The 24,585-nt window shown below is 48.0% G+C and overlaps 1 protein-coding gene across 8 annotated transcripts in view; it reads right to left on the reverse strand.

Moving 5' to 3' along the window:
• Positions 1-19,646, reverse strand: part of GATAD2A (GATA zinc finger domain containing 2A) — an 81,284-nt gene extending 61,638 nt beyond the window's left edge. For 2 of the 8 annotated variants that reach the window (XM_069962234.1, XM_069962233.1), the window contains exon 1: positions 19,556-19,646. In XM_069962234.1, coding sequence (XP_069818335.1) covers positions 19,556-19,576 — 21 coding nt within the window. In that variant the 5' untranslated portion in view covers positions 19,577-19,646. Of the gene's footprint in view, positions 1-4,989; positions 5,194-6,465; positions 6,485-6,666; positions 6,897-18,723; positions 19,216-19,555 lie in introns of those variants that run through there. The other 6 variants (XM_069962239.1, XM_069962238.1, XM_069962232.1 and 3 more) reach the window with 6 other exon arrangements.
• Between the last annotated feature and the right edge of the window lie 4,939 nt (positions 19,647-24,585).

Here is a 24,585-nt window from a genome sequence, read left to right on the forward strand (position 1 = left end):
CATTACCTGTCGCGTGCCGACCACGGTCTCCGATCGTCAGCAGTGACGTCTTCTTCGGGAGGCCAGCGGATCTTCCCGAGTGCCGGCCGCCCTCTGCAGCGTCATCCGAAGCTCAGCCGCGATTGGCTGAGCATAACTGTGCTCAGCCAATCGCGGCTGAGCAGCTGATGACGTGGCCGCGTCATCAGCCGCTCAGCCGCGATTGGCTGAGCACAGTTATGCTCAGCCAATCGCGGCTGAGCTTCGGATGACGCTGCAGAGGATGGCCGGCACTCGGGAAGATCCGCCAAGCTCCCGAAGAAGACGTCACTGCTGACGATCGGAGACCGTGGACGACACGATATGCGGTGAGTATAATGCACCACACTTCCGGGTCTAGCGTGGGTGGGGGGAAACACGGGGAAGGGGGCCATTCACAGACATAACATACATTACAAAGTTGTATAACTTTGTAATGTGTGTTATTCTGTGAATAATTTTTTATCGCCGGACAACCCCTTTAAAGAGGGAGTTATAGGACTGTCCATAGTGAAGAATTCAGTTAACAAAACATTTGCAGTCTTCAAGAAGGGGGCTAAGGTGTAAATTGGCATACTTGGGCCTCCAATACCGTCCAGTTCTCATGTAATTTTTTTGCCCCTAACAGTAAGACGGAGTTCACACGGAGTAAAACTGGCAGAATTCTGAGAGTTTCGGCGCGGAATCCCACCAGACTCTGTGTCATACTGGCAGTCTATGGTAGGCTCGGCACCTCTCCATTCGGAAGAATTGACATTTCCATTCTTCTGCGCGGAGGCGCGCGAGAGACTCCAACGGACTACCAGTATGACACAGAGGCTCGCGGCATTCCGCCAGTTTTACTTCATGTGAATTGGCCCTAAAGCTGAGGCACACAAGGGCCAGTTAACACTGAGTAAAACTGGCGCAATTCTGCGGCAGATCTCTCTGCGGCAGAATCCCTGCCAGCCTCCATGTCATACTGGCAGTCTATGGGAGGACTTGTGCCTCGGCCTGAAAAAATTGACATGTCAATTCTTCTGAGTGGAGTGGCACGCAAGCCCTCCCACACTGCCGGTTTGACATGGAGGCTGGAAGGATTTCCGCCAGTTTTACTCCGTGTGAACTGGCCCTAACTGTATAGCATGTTATGATATACAGATAAAACTTACAAAGCGCAGAAGACCGGGAGCGTGGACAGGTAAAGTATTAAAGAAGTCCAGCACTGGAGGGACACTGAGCATCCCCCTGCCATCATCCTCTCCAGCAGCCACAGCCCGCACAGCTCTGGGAGTCGGGTCGTGACATCACCATTTTATCCAGGAAGTGAAGCCTTGATGCAGTGGTAAGTGCAGGGGAAAAAACGCTTTATAAGCATTTCCCGTAATAAGTGTATATTGGTGATTTAAATAACTTAGGGGGCAATACAATAATTTAATGAAAAATTTTGACTGACTTCTCCTTTAACTGTTTGAACAAATGTCCGTGCAGCCATTGCTAAACAACTATTAGGCCATGTAATAAGATTTATCTGACAGATTTTTAAAGCCAAAACCAGGAATGGATTTGAAAGGAAGAGAAATCTTAATCTTTCCTTTGTTACCTGTTCTCTGTTAAAGGACAACTCCGGGGAAAAAATTTTTTGGCTTATTTAACACACATTACAAAGTTATATAACTTTGTAATGTGGTTAAATACCCGTTCTGGCCCCCTTCCCCCACTTTCCGACTCCCGACCCCCCACCCCGGAAGTTAAAGAATGTATACATTACCTATTACAGTCGTCACGGTCCTCTTCTCTGGTGTCGGGTGACGTCAGAGCTGGGGGGCGGTCCGGGTCTTCTACCTCTTCGGCGTCTTCATTGAGAGTGAATGGGAGAGAAAAGGCTGCTGGTGCATATGCGCACCAGCAGCCTTTTCATTGGCTGGAGCGCATCACATGGCTTCCAGCTTGCTCAGCCCTGATTGGCTGAGCTTGCTGGAAGCCACGTGATGCGCTCCAGCCAATGAAAAGGCTGCCAGTGCGCAAGCGCACTGGCAGCCTTTTCTCTCTCATGGACCCGGAAGCAAGAGACATCGCTGGACGGCGGAGGCAGGTGACGGTGAGGCGGACGGCGGGCGAATGGAGTGGCGATCGTCACCGAAGGGATGGTGAGTATGGTGTCTGTGGGGTTTTTTTTTTGGGGGGGGGGGTCCCGCCGGAGTTGTCCTTTAATACTCTGTTCCCGGTTTTGGCTTAAAAAAATCTGTCAGATAAATTTGTCTGTGTAAATGCACCCTTAATCGGCCTGTGTAATAGGACCCTAAATGAGCAGGGGGAGATTTGCACTACCACACGCCTCTCTTCCCACATCTACAGGCTACATTCCAGTAGCGAAATTTGATGGGGGCAGGGGGGGCGGCCGCCCCCGGGCCCACTCTGGCAGGGGCCCACTGTGATCTTCAGAGATTTCTGACGCCGCTGCCTGCCGCCCGCAATTGGATGGGTGAGTGCAGCCACAGCCCCCTCCCTCCGTCATCTTAACCTGATCAGGTGCACTGAGGTCGTGTACGGCCTCAGCGCACCGCTGCGGGTACGTACGCCGCCCTGGCCCGCCCACCTATCAATCACCTCTGGTGCCACGCCGTTCCGTCTCCCGCGCTCGCACCAGGTTAGTGCCGGACGGCCGCCTATGACTGCTGCCGCCCCCATTATAATGTGATGCCGATGCCCGCCGCCACCCGCCATCGGATGGGTGAGTGCAGTGAGTGAACTGAGGTTGCGTACGGCCTCAGCGCACCGCTGCTGGTACGTGCGCCGCCCTGGCCCGCCCACCTGTCAATAACCTCTGGCGCCGCGCTGTTCCGTCTCCCGCACTCGCACCAGGTCAGTGCCGGACGGCCGCCTATGATTGCTGCTGCTGCACACAGGGACAGACAACCCAGCTGGTAAACAGGGGAAGGCTGACCTGGACATGTGGAAAACTGGGGGAGCTGGACATGTGGAAAACAGGGGGAGCTGGACATGTGGAAAACAGTGTGGGACATGTGGAAAGCAACTGAGCTTCAATGCCACACACACACACAAGATAAAGACAGGGGTGGTGTTTTTTTCTAGAAGAGAGCAATCATGTTTTTCTTATCCTGAAGAACCTCTCATGTTATGTGTCTATATATGTAAATGTAGAAGCCTCTAACACTGCTCTTAATCTTAATTCACTATGAGTAATGGAGCAGAATATACCCTTTATTATTTAGAAAGCATTGTTGTCAAGTGAGGTTCCCTTTGGGTAACATAATCGGTTGGGGGCCCACTCAGACTTGCTCGCCCCCCCCAGGCTGAACCCCTAGCTACGCCCCTGCTACATTCACAAATCTGTGAAGCGGTCCACAGCTACGGATGTGTATCTGTAACCGTCTGAAATTACATGTACCCTTTCATAGAAAATAGGTGATCAGTGCCACAACTGTGGTCTGTACTAGCGCCTGCTAGTAATTTTTTTAAGGCACGGATCACAGCCCCGCAACACCTACAGGCGTGTGCAAAGGGCCACAGAAGAAAGAATGCGCGGATGTGTGAATGTAGCCTTACATTATACGACCATCTGTCACGTGACGGAGCCGAGAGAGCATGCTCAGAGTGGATTTCTCCCAGCTAGTTCTTCTGATCAGTCTGGGTCTTAACAGTCAGTCCCAACCAATAAAAAAAAAAAAACGTTTGATACGTCTGTCTCTATGACTAACCAACAGTTGATGCAGATAATCTCTCCAAGTCAATAGACTGCTAACCCAGCCCCCAAACACGAGAGCATGGTCCTAGAGTAGAGAATTTTTGACATCCAGAGCGGATAAGAAGAAAAAAAAAAAAAAACACAGGTAAAGGGTGTAAGACAGGTTATACATGTATATTAGGCACAGTAGTATTGGGAAGAGGAATTGTTTAGAAAATTGTTTTTGTTACCCATATCCCTTTAACGCTCCAATGCGTATGTGATTCAATGAGCTCACATACTAGTAATTTTTGTTGATTGAACTTAATAATGCATTTCTCCTTAAAACTGACTACACAATGACTTTCTGGTGATTAGATCAGGATGGATGTGAGGTATCAGGGACAGAAAGACTACCACAAAACCTCCTGAGAAAAAGCAGAACTGCATTCACTGATCATAGCCACTAACAAATAAAAAGGAAGAGGCAATACCAGCGTATGTGGTAAAAAAGACAATCATAGCCACCGCTTGGGTGGTTCCTATTTATTTGCTGGATGGAACAGGGCAGGTGTCTGCAATATTCCATACAGAAAGATTCAGTTATAAAACAAATCATAGGCAAACAGCAGAGGTATATGCCAGGGAACCTTCAGACTCCACTGGACATTTCCAAATGGTATTAAAAAGCCGAATATATGGTCACATGGAGCAATTTTTGAGGAAATTTCTGCAGGTGTCCAATTCAAGCACATGTTGCAGAAACAACCTTATTTAGATGTATGGATTCTCAGTCACAGAAATATTTGCCACAAATCATCTGTGTGAATACATCCTATAAAGCATATTTAAAGGGGTATTCCCGTCTCATAATTATTTATCCTTGAACTCATCAAGTTAAATAACTTAGCTAATACATTCATTTAGCAAACTTGACCTCCTCCTGAAATGCTGCTCTTTCCCTCCTATTGTTTAAAGCTTGTTGTCTAGGTTACAGACCACCACTCTGCTCTAAAAACTATGATCTGGCTGGTTGCAGAGCAGCATATCAGGAGGAGGCAAGTTTGCTAAATGAATGTATTGTCAAGGGTATACATTTTTGCAAAGTGTAACTATGATAGTAGAGTAGTAGAGATTAGGATACCCCTTTAAGGAGGACTTAAATGTTCTGTCAAGTTTCATGTAGCATTATTTTGTGGAAGTAAAAATCTCACTTTTTTCCCCCTCTTTATCATGCAATCATGGAGTTACCAAACTTTCTTTCAATGATAGGTGTATAAAATAACAGAAGGAGTAGTACTCACTTTACCAATCACCTGCCACTCCTATGCCAAAACTTCTTGTTGCAGATTCCAAACATAACACTGGCTGCATCGGTCAGACGATCACCGGCAATCGCAATGACATCACTGCGGTAAGCAACTGCAGGGACTACATCTGGTCAACATAACATTGCTGGTGCTGGGTCATCAGAGATTGGTGGCAGAGGAGTGGCAAAAAAATAAACACTGTAATTATGTAGAAGCAGCTAGTTTAGTACAGCACCAAATACAGTGGTCTGGCATACCATGAAATTAATTAGGTACTCTCTCTGAAATTACCTCCTAACTACAGTAAACAGCTTGAGACAATGACTGAGTATTTTTTATCTTTTTGCACACTTGCATTCTCCTTCTGTAAGCCTGCAAACACAGAAGTCTTAATGGTCTGTGTTATTTTGTTGGGTTTAGCAGTTCTCTGTGTGCATCAGCATGCTTACAGCCAGAGAACGCAGGAGCATAAAGATAAACATTCGATTCAGAATTAGAGTCTTTGGCTATTCACAGGTTCGGGGGGTTGGAGGTGACAGTCTCTTTAGTTGCCCAGAAATAAACAGGTAGGAATGTCAGTGCTGAGTGTCACACATGAAACAATGTATCAGTGATATATATGTGTGTTAACCATTTCTACAGACCAAAGAAAGTGAGCAGACAGTAAGACAAAAGGTGCAGTCTGCTCCAGCCCTTGGGCCTGATGCACCTTTCACAGCAGGAAGGACAGAAATAAGGAAAGAGGGGAGGGGGAGGAGGAGGAGGGACTCTTATTATGACAGTGAACAGGGTTAACAGACACAGATGTGCATCTTGTAAGATATTAAGATGGCCTGTCCTCTTCTGGGCTGAGCTCCACATACAACACCCATACACCTATTATAAGCGCTAACACCCCCTCCCCCCAGAACCATGGCAGAGAGCTGAAACAGCAACAATTCCCCCATAGCATTCAGCAGGCAGAGGATGGCAGGAGGAATGAGCCCCCAGATAACCCCTGCCCCTAGCTCCCCCGCCATGCAGACTCACCTGGGCTGCCCCCCACTGCCTGATCCCCCAGCCCCCCACTGCCTGATCCCCCCGCCTGCTCCTATACAAGGGGAAAACTTCTGAGCACTCCGTGCAGTGCGGCGGCCGGGGGCAGCAGACATTGTGCACAGGTCCCCGGACATTTGCCACCTCCCCGGAGGCATCTGCTCCCACAGCAGCCCCCCCCCCCCCCCCCCCCCCCCCCATATTAACCCTTCCCGAGCAGCCCGGGGGTCCGTCTTCCCGGAGGAGGGTGGTAACTAGGTTGCGGGGACAGAGCTGACCAGCGCTCCCCTCCCCCACCCCAGAGACATGTAATAATAGGATAACCGGAAGAGAAGCAACATCCACAAGTAGATCAAGCGATCACGTAACCTCCAGCAACTTCTATCGCCGCCGCCGCCGCCTGACATCCCGCCCCGGAGCCGGCGACATACCTACCGGACGGACAGCGATCACTCGTACTACGGGGTTCGGTGAATAAGTGGGGGATAATGAGCCTCCTCACCCCTCCCCCACCTGTGAGGAGGAGCATCTGACTCATTAAATAAAATAATAATACTACAACTTTTCCATCGCTTCCCACAGCGAGCACAGAGCTCAAACTTTCCGCCCCTCCCGGACCCCGTGTACCCGACTCACAGTGTCAGCAGGGCGGAAGGATGGGCCCGGCCGGCTGAGGCCTCTCTCGCCGGGTCCCTGTACACACGGATCCCCGGTAGTCCTGGCCTCTGCTCACGTTGCCAAATAATGCGCCTCTTACACATGGAGGCTCCAGCCGCCTCCTGTCGCGCATGCGCAGCCGGCCCTTTAATCCACACTACCCCAAACAGGTCGAGGAGAGCGGGGTCCTAAAGGAAACAACCGCGTGAACGTGAGAGCCGAGAGGGAGTAAGAGTGCCCGGGAAACATGGGGGCAGAGCAGAGATTGCAGGGACAGGCTGACTGCTCCCACCCACCGGAACAAGCCTATACAGGAACACGGGGACCCACAGACACTTGTACTCTGTGTACTGGACGTCCCCCACACCTCAGAGTGTCCTCCCCAGCAGTGTCCTCCCCACACCTCAGTGAGTGTGTCCTCCCCAGCAGTGTCCCCCCACACCTCAGTGAGAGTGTCCTCCCCAGCAGTGTCCTCCCCACACCTCAGTGAGTGTGTCCTCCCCAGCAGTGTCCTCCCCACACCTCAGTGAGAGTGTCCTCCCCAGCAGTGTCCCCCCACACCTCAGTGAGAGTGTCCACCCCAGCAGTGTCCTCCCCACACCTCAGTGAGAGTGTCCTCCCCAGCAGTGTCCTCCCCACACCTCAGTGAGAGTGTCCTCCCCAGCAGTGTCCTCCCCACACCTCAGTGAGAGTGTCCTCCCCAGCAGTGTCCTCCCCACACCTCAGTGAGAGTGTCCTCCCCAGCAGTGTCCCCCACACCTCAGTGAGAGTGTCCTCCCCAGCAGTGTCCTCCCCACACCTCAGTGAGTGTGTCCTCCCCAGCAGTGTCCTCCCCACACCTCAGTGAGAGTGTCCTCCCCAGCAGTGTCCCCCCACACCTCAGTGAGAGTGTCCTCCCCAGCAGTGTCCTCCCCACACCTCAGTGAGAGTGTCCTCCCCAGCAGTGTCCTCCCCACACCTCAGTGAGAGTGTCCTCCCAGCAGTGTCCTCCCCACACCTCAGTGAGAGTGTCCTCCCCAGCAGTGTCCTCCCCACACCTCAGTGAGAGTGTCCTCCCCAGCATGTCCTCCCCACACCTCAGTGAGAGTGTCCTCCCCAGCAGTGTCCCCCACACCTCAGTGAGTGTGTCCTCCTCAGCAGTGTCCCCCACACCTCAGTGAGTGTGTCCTCCCCAGCAGTGTCCCCCACACCTCAGTGAGTGTCCTCCCCAGCAGTGTCCCCCACACCTCAGTGAGAGTGTCCTCCCCAGCAGTGTCCTCCCCACACCTCAGTGAGAGTGTCCTCCCCAGCAGTGTCCCCCCACACCTCAGTGAGAGTGTCCTCCCCAGCAGTGTCCTCCCCACACCTCAGTGAGAGTGTCCTCCCCAGCAGTGTCCTCCCCACACCTCAGTGAGAGTGTCCTCCCCAGCAGTGTCCTCCCCACACCTCAGTGAGAGTGTCCTCCCCAGCAGTGTCCTCCCCACACCTCAGTGAGAGTGTCCTCCCCAGCAGTGTCCTCCCCACACCTCAGTGAGAGTGTCCTCCCCAGCAGTGTCCCCCACACCTCAGTGAGTGTGTCCTCCTCAGCAGTGTCCCCCACACCTCAGTGAGTGTGTCCTCCCCAGCAGTGTCCCCCACACCTCAGTGAGTGTCCTCCCCAGCAGTGTCCCCCACACCTCAGTGAGAGTGTCCTCCCCAGCAGTGTCCTCCCCACACCTCAGTGAGAGTGTCCTCCCCAGCAGTGTCCTCCCCACACCTCAGTGAGAGTGTCCTCCCCAGCAGTGTCCCCCACACCTCAGTGAGTGTGTCCTCCTCAGCAGTGTCCCCCACACCTCAGTGAGTGTGTCCTCCCCAGCAGTGTCCCCCACACCTCAGTGAGTGTCCTCCCCAGCAGTGTCCCCCACACCTCAGTGAGAGTGTCCTCTCCTGCAGTATTACCCACAGGTCTGTGCCCTACACTGGACCACACACCGCCACAGGTCACCCAGGAGCTCAGCCCAACAACTTCATCTGTCCGGCCAGAGAATAGTTAATAATCCAGCAAGGCGTTTCCACAGGGAAGTGACATCTGCTGTAATGTATACGACTGGCCTGTTCCACATAATCTGGACCCAGGCTGTGTGACCACACCACTGACCTTCTGCTATGTGCCCCTGCTCAGAGATGGAAGACATGCATGCAATGTTCAAAGCTACAGCTCACCAATACCATCAATAAAAGTACATGGATACTGGAGGACACCTAAAGAACTGGCTGCAGCCTTCAAAAATGTGCTGCCTGTTTATGACAAGGAGCTCCTGGTCTGTCATTTAGGAGTTTATGTGTGTATGTTATTCATAGAGGAGCTGGGCACATCAGTGGCTGCAGCAGTGTCCTGAGCAGCTGAGGGGACAATTCTGTACTGGGACCAACCAATATGGTGTCACAGGCAGCGGCCCTATCAAACCCATTGAAGCAAATACGATCTCTCTCTTATCCTTCTACATCTGTTAGTGTCTTTTTACACGCACAGATCTCTCAGCCATGGGGGGACCCAAACAAGCGCCCATCAGCAGCTCCTTTGCTGTGACACTGCACGAGAAGTCGCGCAGATGGGCTACATGAACAATCTTTGTATCACTCATGGAGCCCTGGAAATTGCCAGCACAGATATGTATGTAGATACATATCCATCCATCCATGCTGTCAGTTTCCAGATCACAAGCAGCAGTCTATACTTACCAGTAAAGATGAGCAAATTTACAGTAGGATCAAAGCAAAGGGCTTTGTTAAGATCCGATGGCAGCTTTTCAGGCTTCTGGCTTTGAAGTCTGTGCCGCTCCTCCCCGGGTGTCGGGAAAAGCTGGATTCAGTCCTGGGAGAAGAGGCACAGACTTCAAAGCCAGCAGCCTGACAAGCTTTCGGCTGTTCCTAATGAAGTGCTTCTTTCCTACGGTAAATTTGCTCATCCCTACTTCCTAGCCACACTGCTAGGGGTCCTGTTCTCTGGCTCTCCTCGCTCCATCTGCATCTTCAGGCCCAACTTCTTCAGCTGTCAATCATTCTGGAGGAGGTGGCAGAAGTTACTGAAGCGGCCAGAGAACCAGACGCCAGATCACAAGCAGCGTGACTGGTAAGTATACCCAACTGCTTGTGATCTGGAAACTGACAGTATAGATATTTACATATACGTGCTGTCAGTTTCCCTCTATCTTTCTCAGATGCACAAACCCATTTACACAGGGAGATGTGTGGCAAATAAAGATAGTTTGTGAGCATGGTCAAAGATGCAATCAGTGTTCGCTTTTGAACAGACCATCGGGCTTCGTTGCGAGTCCCTGACAGAGCCCCAGTGGAAGTGCAAACCTAGCATCAGTCATTGTCAGCACTATTATACAGGTGTAACAAACCTTGTCAGTCATACCGGTGGAAACCAAAAGAAGAAAAAAAAAGCTTTGGGATACCAATAACTGCACTGCAAAACAAGCATAGTTTTTCAGGTTTTTAGACAGCCTCACATTTTTCATTTGTTCAGATTAAGGTATACTGAATAAATAGTCAGGTGCTGTAATTTGTGGCCTTATGGTGCTTGCTTTTGTTATTGCATTTTTAAGGTCAGTGCTTTTTTATGCCCTTATTGGCAGCATGGGTTTAAAGAGGTGTTTCAGTTTCATGAAATAGCTTTAAAGGGAATCTGTCAGCTGTTCCAAAATATTGACACTGTTACTGGCTGCGCTTGTAAAATGTAAAAAAAAAAAATGCTTTTATTCTCTGGTAGAAAGTTAGAGAGAGACCTTTCCAAGCTTCTAAAAAAAAGCTCCAAGCTGGTACATCTCCTCTCTGCTTGACTACCTGAATACTGAGTGCCAAGCAGCTTCAGATATGGGAGGGGGGAGTAAAAAGTGTTACAGCTTGCCACACCTCACCTCAGAAGCTTGGAAACACCCCTGACTCTTTTTACAATAAAATAAATGATTTTTCTAAGTTATGGAAGCATAGCAGGATATAACAAGGATACTAATGTGTCTCCTTGAGTTAGAAGCCTGGTAGGTGGATTACAGCTGACAGAATGCTTTAATAAAAAAAAACAAAAAAAAACACACCACCCCAAGACACATAATTTACTACTATAGCATTATCACTAATAGTTTTGGCTTCATATTTTTGCTCGATTTACCCCTGATCGGAAGTTGAAAATAAGAGAAGTACACAATGTGGTAGTGTCTCCAGCTTCACAGTTCCTCCCTCTCTCCTGAGATAATGAATCATCCTCTGCTGTCACCGGAGGCTTGACTGGATCCTGCTCAAGCCCCGTCCCATGAGTGATGTCATCACCACTAACCAGACTCTACAGCAGAGATGGGGAACCTTTGGCCCTCCAGCTGTTGCAAAACTACAACTCCTATTATATCTGGACGGCCAAAGTTTTAGCTTTGGCTGTCCATGCATGATGGGAATTGCAGTTTTGCAACAGCAGGAGGGCAAAAGGTTGCCCATCCCTTCTCTACAGCCTACATCACCATCTCACTGTATATACACAGATACATATATACCTTTATTGGGACATTCAGGGATGAATGAGGTGTGTTTACAACATTCTAATTGTCATGAACAATTTTTACAAACAGAGGAGCTAATTGTTGGACAAAGCAGTTCCTGGTGGAAAGAAAATTGCAGTAGAGCCCAAGCCTTAACGGGCATCATGGTAAAATGCATGCCAATATATCGGTGCAATGGAGGCAAACAGATGTGTATATACCCCTAAATATACAGCACTACAAGGCCTAAAGATTATATCTCAGAGTCAGAACCAGTACCTGTGGTGCAAGCTATCGCTTCCACATCACAAGCAGGCAATCTGCAATATCCCGGGGATGAAGACAGCGCAGAGAAGAAGACCTGCAGGTAATGTATGATGCTGCTTGTGAAATCGTCGGTCGCCCACCGCGCACCACTATTCAACCGTAGCGATGCGCGGTGGGGGAACGATGATTTTAGGTCTGGCCCTAAATGAACGATCAGCCAATGACACGATCATCGGCTGATCGTTCTCTCTATTCCACCGAACGATAATCGGCCGAATCGGGCCGATTCGGCCGATTATCGTTACTGTGGAATAGTGCCCTTATGTTAATTATTTTAACCCCTTTTCACATGTACAGCTCTCTGAGGTTAAAGTGTATGTACCATCAGACCTGGGCTGAAGCACTGAAGGCAGGCCGACCCACCTCCAGTGCTTCAGCTCGGGCCTGATGGTACATACACTTTAAAGCCATGTTCAGACGCTGTATAAGACCGGCTGGGTAACGGAACGGCCGGTCTCAGAAAAGATCATCCTGGCCGGTACCGCAGTACTGGCCGGATGATCTTTAGCACCACCGAGTTCTGATGAGGGCGCATCCATGCGTGCCGGCATCAGAACTCCCCACTGCACACAATGGAGCGTGCAGCCGGAGCCGCACACTCCATAGCGTGCACTGACCGGGTTTTCTGTGGCCGCTATTCACTGAATAGCAGCCACAGAAAACTGCTGCAAGGGATCCCAGCTGGAGTGTATATTATGTGTATACACTCTGGCCAGGATTCCCTCAGCCTGCCGCACTATTCAAGTGCCGTGATTACTGCGGAACTTACGTTGTGTGAACATGGCCTAAGGCTAGGTTCACACACAGTGTTTTTGCTCAGTATTTTGGTCCTCATATTGCAACCAAAACCAGGAGTGGACTACAAAGACAGAAAGACTATGTTCACACACTGTAAAAATTTAGTTGATGGCTGTCATTTTATGACAAAAAATGGCCGCTATTTCATAACGGCGATGTTTTAAAATACTGCCAATTATTTTTCATCATATGACTGCCATCCACTAAATTTTAACAATGTGTGAACATAGCCTCTCTGTGTTTTCAATCTACTCCTGGTTTTCGTTGCAATATGAGGACCAAAATTCTGAACAAAAATATTGTATGTGCACATAGCCTTTCTTGCGGTGCTGTTTTTTTCTTTTCTGCTCACAGAGCACCTTTAAGACCCAGTGTGTCAATAAGACCCAGTGTGTCAATAACCTCCAACTCCCCACATGCCACTCATAATACTCCATAAATAGAAATAATCTGCCTGATTAGTGCAGTGCACTTCAGTTACCAGCACTCTAATTGGCCAAAGAAGGAAAAGGAAGTCCAGATGTCAGTACTACTGGCAAACAGTTCAGGTCCTGACAGTAGTACCACCACCAAAATAAAATATTTACTATTCTGAAGGATTAACACAATAAAACTATGCAGGATTTCAAAACAGGTATGCTTTAAAAAAAATGCCACAAGGTGGGGAAATGCAAGTAGGAACATCTAATAAGAGAAGGCCTCCCTTAGCTAAAGACGATGATCACTGGGCATACCAGGTGCCATACCCACGGTGATTAGCTTATCACAGTGGCTGCAATATGATTAGGGTGCTTTACAATGGGACCCCTTAAAATAGAAATATTTTTCTAAGATGTATAAAACAAGATGGAACCGTATGAACAAATACCTACCCACATATTAAAAAATATATTACCCGCATCACGCTGCTTTGGTCCCCTGGTCTCAGAGGGAACCTGCTCAGGCCTGCTCAGAAACTCAGTGGCTGTAGGGGGGTCCTGCCTCTCCTGCTGAATGGCTAAATGGGCCTGAGACATATCTCAAGTTCGTGCTGTGACCAAGGAACCAGAAAAGACCCCAGCTCTGGAGCCGGTGAGGTAAGCGGACATCATTGTCTTCATCTACCCCCTCCCCAGAGAAATTGAAAATAACACCCCTTGTCTAGAGTACCCCTTTAAACTAAAAACATCTCACACATTATTTTCCATGAATTTCTTTGTAACTTTTTTTCTGGAGCTAAAACCAGGGCTGTGGAGTCTGAGCTCATTTTGGCTGCAATCAGAAAAAAATGTACCAACTCCTAGTTGGTAATAGAGTTTTCGTATGAATTTTAAAAATGTTCCTCAAAAAATATTTATGTAAACCAGGAAAATGCTCTCTTATATATAGTTAGAAAGTGTGAAGCATTTCCTCCATATATCAGTAATAAAGCACTGGCCCTATTAGATAGGAAAGGGCTGCTATGGCTGCAGCAGGCTGTGTGTGTGCACGTGGTATGGGCTATGTCTGCTGTGTGGTAGAGAGAGAGAGACAGAGGAACAGTGGAAAATCCAGGAGATAGGGGGTGGTGGGAACATACTAATGAAGTCCTATTTACGTGTCCCCATGCTCCTGCAGGGCAGAGTCATGGTTCATAGTCCCCCACCTGGCTCCCGATCCTGTAATGTTATGGCCTCACTCAGAAATGCCCACTTAGCCAATCAGTGAGTCAGGCGGGACACAGCTTTAGTGACTGACTGGCTAAGCAGGTAGTTCCTGTAGGGCTGTGAAGGCTCAGGAGTGCAGACACTGACAGACAGCGGATAAATCTGGGCCTATGTCTGACCTCTATACCACAGATATCTGGCATTGTTAGCAGTTTTTCTTTGCGTATGGTGAATATTTAGGTAGAAACAAAGAAGACTGTAAGCAGGAAAAGACCACCTGCTCCATCTAGTCTAGTTTTGCATTCTTCAGGACATGGAGGCTGGAGACTGGCTGCATCCACTGCGCACAGACAGGAGAATCTGCTTTATATCTTTGCCTTATTTCCTCAGAAGTCACCCCATGATCATGTAGGACATTAAACAGAAGCTGCTGAGCCAGTTCTACCGTACACTAGCTTAATAAATAACTTCCCCGGTGTCTGACTGGCCATTTATGGAGGAGATGAAGTCAAGAGTCCCTGATAAAATTCATAAGTTGAAGCTGCGGCTTACCAACTCCACAGACCTGGCTAAAAGACCCAGTTGACTATTTAGTCATGCTCTTAGTAAAACAATAATCATCTCTCCAGGCCAACTCATGCACATGAATGACTGGCAAAACAGAATGCTCATGTGTTGTCTATGGGGACAAGCCGTGGCCACCCAGTTCGGACGACGGCACCACACAATGGTGAAAGAAATGATATTCAAGAATTGTCATTTCATATCTACTAAAGCAAATAGGACATAAATGTTCCTGATGGGAAAAATGCTTAATGTGTAACTATTATTCTTCACCAGAGGCAGGATCAGCTAAGAGGATCTCCTGAGACTTCACAGACAGATGTCAGTAGAAACAGGGATCTAAGGATCGTCCAGGCAGCCCCACCCACCTCTGCTCTTTATCTAGGCGTGTAAGCATAGGCAGCAAGGTGGGGAATAAGGAGGAAGCAAAGGCTGAGCTTACAGGTTGGCGCTCACTTCCTCCTCAATATCGGGCCGTGTAATACAGCCCTTATGTTCACAATGAGTAATATAGGCGGCATTCTGCCTGCCTCAGGGTCTCTATGGAATGGCTTGCGAGCTGACGCTCTCCGCTCAAAGAGTTGACATGCTGCTGGGAACCATATCAGCACAATCATGCCAATTGGTTCTCTTTAATTACTGTGGACAGTTATTGAAGGTGTGTGCTAAAGTAAAGAAATTTAAGCTGGCAACAGGTCCTCCACTCGCCACACCAAAGTGCAACTTTCCACTCTTGCTGGTCTCTATCTGCCAATATGGTGCTTTGGGGCATCTGATTTAAAAAATAAATAAATAAAAAGAAGTTCTATAGAGGCCTATAGACGCCGTGAGGCGTCACATGCTCATCTAGAACCTGGTATTGCATAGTAACAACTGTTTTTCTCATGTATTTGTGCCAACCCTCTGAGAGTTTCTATAATATTGGAAGTACAAGTGGTCAACCACACAGGATCACGCCCATTTGCCCTTAGGAAATTTTTATATACTGTTTTGTGAGACTAAAGCCACATTTACACGTCCGTAGGGCTATGGATGTGCGCCCGTAGCTGTCCGCAATGCTCAGACTCATTTATTAGTGAATGGTGATCAGTGCCACAATTTAGATTCATACTAAGATTTGTCTTTTATTTCCTATGAAGTAATGTAACATGTACGGGCTTGTAAACAGCGCTTGTAACTGTGTTCAGCTAATCGCGGCTGAGCAGCTGATGACGCGGCAGAGGGGGGCCGGCATGAAGGACGGATGGAGTGGTTCGGTCGGCCTCCCGAAGATGACATCATTGTCCCAAGATGGCGGACGGGGGTGGACACGAATCAGGTGAGTATAGTGCATCACACTTCCGGGTCTAGGATGGGGGGAACACGGGGAAGGGGGCCATTCACTAACATAACATACATTACAAAGTTGTATAACTTTGTAATGTGTGTTATTTAGTGAATAATTTTGAAACGCCGCACTACCCCTTTAATGAATAAATTCAGTAAGTTTGCCAGTGTATGTTACTGCAAACATTTGAGCTAATAAAATATTTCAGGAAATGTAGTTTCTATGGCAAGCTACTTGATGCTACTATGTGTACAACATGCTACTTCTTGTTTTAGCTGCTCTCAGTTGAAACCAATAAGGCTAAGTTCACACTGTGTTTTTGCTGTCATTTATAGAAAGAAAAAAAAAAAAAAAAGTGGTAAACACGGATGCAGTTGTATGCCATTCGACCCAATCCAATTTCCAATGACTAATGCTGCGTTTACAATGAACGATCGTGCAAATTTGCACGATAACGATCGAATTCGAGCGATAATCGTACGTGTAAACGCAGCAAACGATCAAACGACGAGCTAGAAATCGTTCATTTTGATCTTACAACATGTTCTAAAATAGTCATTTGTAAAAAATTCACAGATCGCTCTGTGTAAACAGTCGTTCACCGATTTAACCTACGTGCGAGATAGGCTTAAGCGATTGCAAAACAATTTTTCTGTACGATACATCGTTCCGTCTAAACGATTGTTACTTCGAAATCATTAATTGTACGATCGGGCGAATTATCGTAGCATAACATTATCTCCTGTCGGTCCCGCCCAGCTAATCCATTACCGCGTTGGGGTCGTGCACAGATTGGTTGAGCAAGAGACAGGAATAGGGAGTCTCAGTTGCCGCCACGGCACCGAGCAGGTAATGTATGCTCTGGGTGGCGGCTAAAGGGACCGGGCTCTACGGAATTTTCCATTCCGCTGCGGGTGTGTAACCCCATTAAAAATCACAGTAAAAGGATTTGCAGCATAATTTGCTGCAAATCTGTTACATGTGAAGCTTCCCTAACCCAGATCTGTTTTATTTATTAGGGAACACAATTCCAGACTACACTACGAATGTGCATAAGTAGTTCTCCGCACTTCATGGACCATTGAGGATGGCGATCTGTGCCGCAAATCTGTACTAGGACTTGTTACCCCCCCCCCCCCTCTTTTTGCAGCATGGATCATTGCCCCTATGGACGTATGAACAGGGCCATTGAAATCTATTGGTCACACTACAGACGTGTGAATGAATAGGGCCTAACACAACAGGACATCGCAGGATGCTCTAAAAACTTCACAAAAACAATACAATAGTGTTAGCATTGAAGGAGTAAAACAAAATGTCACAAAAGCAGGAAGGGCAGTCACTTGTCTGACTAAACTGTACTTACCACAATGACACAAGTCTTAGCAAACAAATTGGAATTAAGATGTAATCATGTACATAGAATCTATTTGTAGCATTTCCATCTCCACCTTTGATGTGTATTACTTGATGAAAGATCCTTAGTTATAAGATCCCAAGAACATACATTCTGATTTAAACATGGTATGTACTAGATGATGAATTCAAGAAATACACAAACTGTGATTTGTTTTTGTGAATAGTCGCATTGCCCACGTTACATACAAAACTAAACTTTAGTCAAAAGCAGCATTTACAGTAACTGCGAGCATTATATCCTCGAGACTTCCTTACTATTAAGGAACAGTCACACATCAACTAGGACATCAATCCATATAGAAATGGTCAGTGGAAAGCATATCAGACACAGGTTCCCAAGACAGAAAAACAAGGCTTCACACCCTCAGCTTAAAAAAGGGGTCAAGCACAAGCAGCAGGGCTATACCGGAAGTATGGTACATCTCTCTCCCCCTGTGTGCAGTTCAGCTGCCAAGGAACATCCTCTGTAACTATTTGTACAGAAGCCACCTAGCTGTACAGTAAGCACATTAACCCTTCTGACAGACGTCACTGACTGCAGCCATTTTCTAAGTATCCGGCAGTGCCAGCCCCCATTTAACAGCTCGGCTGCCAATTAGTGGTGAGCAGCATTACGCTACCAGCACCAAATGCAGGGACGTCTATGGGCAGCCAGAAGGAAGCCATTCTGACAGCTAGTTTCTGCTCTGAACCAGCAGTTCTGTGGAGTCCAGGATCACCAGCCGGGTGGACATGTTCATGGGGGTCTGCTGGGGTCACAAAGGTAGCAGGGTGGGATCAGGAGTGTACACAAAAAACAAGTTAAATAACAATAGAACTCAATGGATGTTTAAGTTGAATAAAGGCCACAGCCACAAGCTATTCTACTGATCTCCCCTATTTTACATACTGGTGAAATAAAGCCCTGAAGCAAGGATGGGCTCTGTACAACCCCCCAGGGATGGCTACACATCTGCCTGCAGAAATCCCCATTCACACACACAAAAGTCACTCAGGTCCCCCTCCCCCTAGGGTCCCTCTGTGCATGGGCTCACATATCAGGCTCCCCATACAGTAGACTGCACGCTCTTCAACCAATGATATGACGGATACGCGTGTATATGATAGCACGGATGTGATACAATGATATGACGGATACGCCTGTATATGATACAATGATATGACGGATATGATACAATAATATGACGGATACGCCTGCATATAATACAATGATATGACGGACATACAGGGACCGTAGTACCGGGCAGCGTGCTATCCCCGTGTGCGGGCACCGATAAATGGCGGCTGTGCCCCGGGACACGGCCTGAGCACAGGGGGAGCCGCGGACTAGGGAGCCCTAGGGCGTAGAACGTGGCCCCTCAGAGGCAGCAGAGCCCCTGCTCTGTGCGGACTAGTATGTGTCCACGGGTCTAGGCTGCCCATAGCCGCCGTGTAGAGAAGCTACGTGCCCCAGCGCCGCTCACCCGTCCCCAGACCTCACCTCAGCAGGGGGACCTGGCTCCTCCCCCGAGTCCGGCCGCGAGAAGGACTCCGTGGTTGCGGCTGGGGTCGACCGGGCCACAATAACTTGGACCTCTCCGATACTTTACAACGCCGTCTTCTTCACACGTAACTTCCAAGCCCAAGAAAGGAGCACTACAACCAGCCGAAATTACCGCTTTAAAGCCGGCTTCAGGGTTGCTAGGCAGAAAACTGCACCGGCGCCACGCTTCCGTGTAGCTGCTGTGTGACTGACAGGAAAGAGAACCAACCACACTAAGATGGGGGGTATGTAAATCCGTGGAGCTACAGCTCTGAGGCCTGGAGCTGGGCAGGGGGCGGGGCCTGAGCGGCCAGCATGGTGGAGCGTCAGGGATCTATTAGTGACTCATTAGAATATTGGCCGCTCTACGAGCTCGGCGATGACGAGGGATGCGTGCCGGAAGCCCCGCCCCTCGAGACGCTCCATTCTAGAGTTGTAGCACCATTCATGGGGAGGAGCTTCAACGGCATTCATGTGCTTCCCAATTAGAAAAATTCCAGGACTCCCTTCTAAGCCAATGAAAAAGCAGAATGGGCGGTGACGTCAGACTCGCTCCGTCTGGTGGGCGGGAAGGAGGCGGCGGTTGAGCTTAAAAAACGCCTTTTCCCGCCCTTTACGTGACGTTGGGTTAAAGTTGGCGGTGATGGTAGAGGGATTCTTAAAGTGGCAAACAAGGGGTGTCCCATAATGCACCCTGAGGGACTGTGACGTAACAGGGTGACGCCGAATTGGTCACAGGCCAGACTGTAAACATTTCCAGAATGGCAGCCGTAAGCTTACGTTACGTTACCTCCCTACAAGTGTCTCTCATAGTTCCTTGGTGGTGTGAGGGAAATCGTGTCACGGCCCCGAGAAGTAACTCCTCAGTGGTTACATCTCCCGACTGGCCGTTCTCCGATCACGTGACCCTCTCCCCGTCATACCCAGTTACCGCCAGCACGACTCATCCAACCATCTGAAACAACCAGAGGGTCACTGTGTCCATTTCATTGTACAGTCGGTGCCGTGGGGAACCGGAGACCTTGCTGATGGGAATTGGAGTAGAGAGCGCTGGCATAGACAGCTGAGGGGGTTACAGACCTAGGGATCTGTACGGGTAGTACTGGGAAGCTGTATACAGTGGCATGCTGGGAGCTCCCACCGGTGCAGGCAGGGCCCTATTCCACCGGACGATTATCGTTTGCATAATCGTTAACTATTAACAATCTCAAACGACCGCTATTGTGAAAGACCTGAAAACGTTCACTCATTTCCATGGAACGATAATCGTTACTTATGATCGTAATTGCGATCGTTTTTCTTCGCTATTTATTCGCTATATCGTTCGTATCTATTGCAAACGACCGAACGACGTCTTATTCAATGCGAACGAGCAACAATAAAAATAGGTCCAGATCTTATAAAGCGATCAACGATTTCTCATTCGGTTGTTAATCCTTAACTGCATTTCAACCGAACGATTATCGTTTAGATTTGAACGATTTAACGATAATCTGAACGATAATCGTCCGGTGGAATAGGGCCCTAAGGCTTACCGGAATGTGCCCGCCACCCATCAGCTGCAGGACCACTGGGATCCTCATGTATCATAAAATCAGGGATCCCACGTCCCCTCAGTTGAATGGAGCTGTGAACAGATGTGTGTGCTGCAGCTCCATTTACTTGTACAGAGCTGACAGCCATAGTCGGAGTTGGATGGAGTAGAAGAGCACTACTGATCAGTGCTCCATGTAACCATGTGAATATGGGATCCCCATGTTCATCATAGGTGGATGATCCCGCAGTTGGCCAACCCCAATCAGACACTCTTATATTTCATAGAGAACCCCTATGTACAGCTGCCCAGGGCACTAGGACTTAATACACCGCACTAGGGCAAGTCAACAAGCAGCAGAATTTTTTCATGTCGATCAGTCATAAATACACAACAAAAATCACAGGATAAGGCCATGTTCACATGCTGTAAAACAGTGGCTGTTCTGTGACATGGCCGTGTCACAGAACAGCCGCTGTCAGTGATGTTCAATCCGTCCGGTACTGTATTACTGTATTAGGGTGCCTTCACACCTACCGTATTGCAGCAGAAAATCCGCTGCGGATCCGCAGCAGATTTAACTAAATGATTGAACACAGCATTAAATACGCACTGTCAAATCCGCTGCGGATTTGATGCTATGTTCATTCATTTAGTTAAATCTTCTGCGGATCCGCAGTGGATTTGTAAGTGCGGATTTGATGCTATGTTCATTCATTTAGTTAAATCTGCTGCGGATCCGCAGCGGATTTGTAAGTGCGGATTTGATGCTATGTTCATTCATTTAGTTAAATCTGCTGCGGATCCGCAGCGGATTTGATGCTATGTTCATTCATTTAGTTAAATCTTCTGCGGATCCGCAGCGGATTTGTAAGTGCGGATTTGATGCTATGTTCATTCATTTAGTTAAATCTGCTGCGGATCCGCAGCGGATTTGTAAGTGCGGATTTGATGCTATGTTCATTCATTTAGTTAAATCTTCTGCGGATCCGCAGCGGATTTGTAAGTGCGGATTTGATGCTGTGTTCATTCATTTAGTTAAATCTGCTGCGGATCCGCAGCGGATTTTCTGCTGCTATACGGTAGGTGTGAAGGCACCCTTAAAGTGAATGTACCATCGGGCCGGCCTGAAGTAATGGAGGCGGGATGACCCACCCCCAGTGGGAGAAAACCCCCACCCCTCTATCATACGGCTCCATTGATTCTAACTATACACAGAAAGTAGTGAAATCAATCACAATTTATAAACATAATGAGAGGCTGTGCCTGCAAACCTGCTGGGAAATTTAACTCCAGTTCTAATCCATGTGGAGTAGGCCTGGGCGATTAATCAAATGAATTCACCTACATTTTAAGAATAAATTTTTTCGAAAATCATAAATTCAATTATCAAAAAGAAAAATAGTGCACTCTGACCTACAGGGGGAGCAGTGGCCCTCGAGGCAAGCTGCTCATCCTGAAAGTCAGAGCGCCCCCTGCTGAGCCGCTCACCCAGGAGATCGTAACTGATGCCCACCCACGAGATCACCGCCCGCAACAGAACCGGGAAGAGCAGCCGGGCATCGAGCAGCCTCCAGGGCAGGAGAGACCAAGAGTGCGATTACTGGAGAGCGGGTGAGGACACAGCACGATGCCCTGCCCCTCCCCCACCACACCTACCGGGTAACTAATACTACTACTACTCCCAATACTGTTCCCACTACTATTGCTACTCCTACTCTCACTCCTGATACTACTGTTCCTACTACTATTTTTAGTACTACCCCCTCTCCTGATACTACTACTCCCACTACTATTGCTGCTACTACTACCATTACTATTGCTGCTGCTGCTACTCTCACTCCTGATACTACTATTGCTACTACTACTCTTACTCCTATTACTATTGCTACAACTCCTCTCACTCCTGATACTACTACTCCCATTACTATTGCTACTACTGCTCTCACTAATGATACTACTACTCCCATTACTATTGCTACTACTCTCACTCCTGATACTACTACTCCCATTACTATTGCTGCTACTAGTCTCATTCCTGATACTACTACTCCCACTACTATTGCTGCTACTATTATTGCTACTACTACTCTCACTCCTGATACTACTACTCCCATTACTATTGCCACTACTACTTTCACTCCTTATACTACTACTCCCATTACTATTGCTGCTGCTACTCTCTGTGTAGGCTGTGTTCACACATTGCAGTTTCATTGTGTTACTGAATTAATTGCAGTACTTTAACATTTCATTGTGTTCCCACCCACACAGCACACTGTGTTCTCTACCTGTAACACCACACAGCACACTGTATTCTCTACCTGTAACACCACACAGCACGCTGTATTCTCTACCTGTAACACCACACAGCACGCTGTATTTTCTACCTGTAACACCACACAGCACGCTGTATTTTCTACCTGTAACACCACACAGCAAGCTGTATTCTCTACCTGTAACACCACACAGCATGCTGTATTCTCCACCTGTAACACCACACAGCACGCTGTATTTTCTACCTGTAACACCACACAGCAAGCTGTATTTTCTACCTGTAACACCACACAGCAAGCTGTATTTTCTACCTGTAACACCACACAGCACGCTGTATTTTCTACCTGTAACACCACACAGCACGCTGTATTTTCTACCTGTAACACCACACAGCAAGCTGTATTCTCTACCTGTAACACCACACAGCATGCTGTATTCTCCACCTGTAACACCACACAGCACGCTGTATTTTCTACCTGTAACACCACACAGCAAGCTGTATTTTCTACCTGTAACACCACACAGCACTCTGTATTCTCTACCTGTAACACCACACAGCACACTGTATTTTCTACCTGTAACACCACACAGCACGCCGTATTCTCTACCTGTTACCAGGGCCGCAGCTCAGACTCCTGAATTTTATTAGGGCCGACTCCTGCTTCTTTATAAATAGCCAGTCAGATATCAGGGATGTTATTTATCACCCTGGCTCAGCAGCTTCTCCCTAATGTCCTACACGATCCTGGGCGACTTCTGAGGGAATGAGGAAAGATTTAAAGAAGCTTCTTCTGTGTGTGCAGTGGATGCAGCCAGTCTCTAGCCTCCATGTCCTGAACTACTCACAACTAAACTAGATGGAGCAGGTGGTCTTTCCTGCTGACAATCTTCTATGTTTACAACTAAATATTCACCATACACACAGAAATACTGCTAACAATGCAAGATACCTGTAATATAGATGTCAGCCATAGTGATATAGAGGGGGTCACACATAGTGATATAGAGAGAGGTCACACATAGTGATTTAGAGAGGGGTCACACATAGAGATAGAAAGGGGTCATACACAGCCTGCTGCAGCCATAGCCCAAACACACACAACCTGCTGCAGCCATAGCACACACACACACACACACAGCCTGCTGCAACCATAGCACACACACACACAGCCTGCTGCAGCCATAGTACACACACTCATACACACAGCCTGCTGCAGCCATAGCAAACACACACACACACAGCCTGCAGCAGCCATAGCACATGTACACACATAGCCTGCTGCAGGCATAGCACACACACAGCATGCTGTAGCCAAAGCACACACACACACACACACACACACTGCCTGCTGCAGCCATAGCAAAACTCAGTTCTAAATAGTTTTAAGATTTTTTTTAAAGCTGGAGTCTGAGTCGATTTTTTCAGACTACAGCCAAAACTAGCTCCGACTCCGACTCCATAGCCCTACCTGTAACACCACACAGCACACTGTTACTACCTGTAAGGCTGGGTTCACAGGAGACAATGTGGATTGGCACAAAGGCCAGTTTTCTTCACTTCCTGGATTTTTAATCAGCTACCAGTTTGGCAGAATCGTACAGATATGGTAATACATTATATAGACACATCTATATAACTTTTAATGTACTGTTAATAGAAAAACTGTTTTCCTTATGTGGAGTTCCCCTTTAACGAAAAACCATAAAAAGTGTTTAAAAGGCATTACTTTGGACAAAGGTAAATAATCAGGGAGTGTGGGAATATAATAATGTCACTTGCTGATCTCCCTATCCTGTGATGTCACAGCCCCATTCAGAAGTGTCCGCTCAGCCAATCAGTGAGTGATGCAGGACACCTCTGCAGTCACTGACTGGCTGAGCGGGTAGTTCGTGTAATGTCACGACAACACAGGAATCGGGAGATTCAGGACTCCAGAGGGTGAAAGTGAGTTGTGGCACTGTGTAGGCACCTGGATGGGTAAGTATTACTTCATTATTACGTTGCCATC

The sequence above is a fragment of the Dendropsophus ebraccatus genome, chromosome 3 (assembly GCF_027789765.1).
Source record: "Dendropsophus ebraccatus isolate aDenEbr1 chromosome 3, aDenEbr1.pat, whole genome shotgun sequence".
NCBI classification, from domain to species: domain Eukaryota; kingdom Metazoa; phylum Chordata; class Amphibia; order Anura; family Hylidae; genus Dendropsophus; species Dendropsophus ebraccatus.